This window comes from Telopea speciosissima, chromosome 2, assembly GCF_018873765.1.
Source record: "Telopea speciosissima isolate NSW1024214 ecotype Mountain lineage chromosome 2, Tspe_v1, whole genome shotgun sequence".
In the NCBI taxonomy this organism is placed as follows: domain Eukaryota; kingdom Viridiplantae; phylum Streptophyta; class Magnoliopsida; order Proteales; family Proteaceae; genus Telopea; species Telopea speciosissima.
In genome coordinates, this window is record NC_057917.1 from 35,897,821 (window position 1) to 35,900,153 (window position 2,333).

General features: G+C 35.7%; 1 protein-coding gene across 1 annotated transcript; it reads right to left on the minus strand.

Annotated features, from left to right (window-relative positions):
• Window positions 1–384: 384 nt before the first annotated feature.
• Window positions 385–2,122, minus strand: LOC122650681 (bidirectional sugar transporter SWEET14-like). The gene is made up of 6 exons (XM_043844077.1): window positions 2,065–2,122; window positions 1,514–1,550; window positions 1,203–1,413; window positions 916–1,077; window positions 668–787; window positions 385–555 (listed from the first exon to the last, which is right to left on the minus strand). Exons 1-6 carry the CDS (start codon window positions 2,120–2,122, stop codon window positions 385–387), a joined length of 759 nt encoding a protein of 252 aa, XP_043700012.1.
• Between the last annotated feature and the right edge of the window lie 211 nt (window positions 2,123–2,333).

The following is a 2,333-nucleotide window of genomic DNA, read 5'->3' on the forward strand; positions in this document are numbered from 1 at the left end:
CCCCATTAGAGAGAAAAAAAAAAAAAGAAAAGAGAAGGCCTAGGAAGAAAACTCGTTGGAGTATCTTAGGCTCTGATTACCATGTTGAGTTGAAATCTCATGCCATATTTCATTGATTTTCTAATAGTAAATATATAGTGGGTACAGTGGTTGAGATATCTCACTAAATAGAAATGGAAATAAATATTACAATACAATTGTAATGCATAACTTCTATGTAGAACCGATCCTGGAGACCTTGAGAATACTTAGGCACCACTCCATATCACATGTGATCCCAGTTACCATGTAGAATAGATTCTAGAGATATTGAGAATACTTGGGCAGCACTCCATATCACATGTGGCAGAAAAAGAGGGAGAGAGTGTACAGTGTACCGTCCTATTATGGGTCAACTGGGTAAACCGGCGCGGAACATCTTATCATGCTTAACATAACCAGTTCATTGATTTGCTCCTCCTTCTCTTTAACATTCTTCTCCTTATTGGAGTTCCTATAGATCAAATATAGCAACATCTGTGCTACCCCAAAGCTGAAACCCAGTATGTTTGGGATCTATATTATTCCAAAAAAAAAAAAAAAAAAAAAAACTCTAAAGTTAGTTTCAATTAAATCATGACCTTTAAAGATACCAATTTGATCTAACGATCCATCGATCACTACTTACAGCTATGTAACGGTCTTTGAGAAGTAAACCATAGGAGAACCACATCACTGCACTCAAGGTGAGGAAGAAGGATAAAGTAAATGGCATGTACTCCACGCTCTTTGTGCGTATTACCCGCATCTGTTGTTAATTAATTATTTTTAATTAGTATATATACAATCTCTTAATTAAAACTAAACAAAATTACTATTAATTAAATAATTAAGGTTTTTTTGGTGTTGGTGTAATAAGTGTGTAACCCCGCTTACCATAATGCTTAAGGGTGCCACAAAGACACAAACAGAGAAGGCAATACAAATCATTCCAACAATCTTGATCCTGTTCTGTTCTGTGGCTAAGAATTGAGTGAGACAAAGGATCAAGAAGAACCCTCCTAGATTCAGCAACACAAGCATCATCGCAGTCGAATTCTGGAATTAAATATTGCAAATTAATTCATATAATTAATCACTCACCATTAAAAGATATAATTTAATTAATTAAAAGTGAGGTGAAAGAATGAATATTGATCGAAGAATCAGTTTTGGTAACATACCCTAGCTTTCTTTGGTGCATAAATCAAGTAGATGACAATATAGATTGTCTCTATAACACATCCAAAGGAGTTAATGGTGATAATGTAATATGCACCAGTCTTGAGGAATGCATAATATATCCAAAGCATGGCACTGAACAGTGCAGCCAGATATGGCACAGATTGAAATCCTTCAGTTGATTTATTCTTGTAAATCCTTCTAAATGTTGGTCTGCATTCATCAAATAAAACCCTCATTCAATAAGAATGTAATTAAGGAAACAAGAAATTAAAACTACCCCAAAAACCGAAAAAAAAAAGGGGGGACTTACATTGGAGCAATGTAGACCAAGAATGAGATGAAGTTACCTATAAAAAACACATACAACAGAAAATGATCATGAGGAAGATCCCATATTTATTAAGCATTATTCAAAGATAAGGTGAGAAAATAGGAACTATTTAACTTTAAAAGGCAGAGTCAGGTAGGTAACCCCATGGGTATATAACATAAACGTTAAATTGCAAGAAGTGCTTGCTAGAGAAGGTAATAAGAATTAGCTTATTTCCAATTGAATGTCAATAGTACAGACGCATGAAGAAGGAAAATTTAATAGGCCCCATTTGGATGTATTTTTAGAGTATAATTTCTAAATTTGGGTAATTGATCTTTGTGGTCATTAATGTGGAACGAAACCAGTCAAGTTGGAATTCATCCATTTCTTGAAACCATATGTGATAGATAGATTCCATTCAAGAAACCCTTAAATGAAATAAAATCAAAGAAGTACTCCCACCCCCTTCTTTTTTCTTTCAAAGGGGAAGGAGAAGAAGGATAAGAAAGAGACGAAATGGGTTGGTGTTGAACCCTTTATCTCTCTACCTAAGAGACCAAAGGTGAGAACCCATGGAGATTGTTGTTGCATGGCGAAGAAACCCATCTCTTCAACTCCTAGATGAAGCTCTCTTTCTCCCTTCCTCTCTCAAAACAAACACAATTGTAAGCAAGGTTTAGCTGCTGAAAACCCTTGCTCCTCGCTCCTACAAATCTATCTCATGTATCTGGCGAGGAGAAGTAAATGAAGGGTTGGCCATTATATAGGAGGAGGGTTGGAGAGTAGTAAGTGGGAAGGAAAAGGTCCGCATGGAACT

Coding starts and splice junctions, on each gene's coding strand:
- LOC122650681 (XM_043844077.1), bottom strand. CDS start 2,122: ATGGGTTTCTTCGCCATGCAACAACAATCTCCATGGGTTCTCACCTTT. Junction 1,414..1,513: donor TTGGTCTACATTGCTCCAAT/GTAAGTCCCCCC, acceptor TGATGAATGCAG/ACCAACATTTAGAAGGATTT. Junction 788..915: donor TGGCACCCTTAAGCATTATG/GTAAGCGGGGTT, acceptor AATTAACAACAG/ATGCGGGTAATACGCACAAA.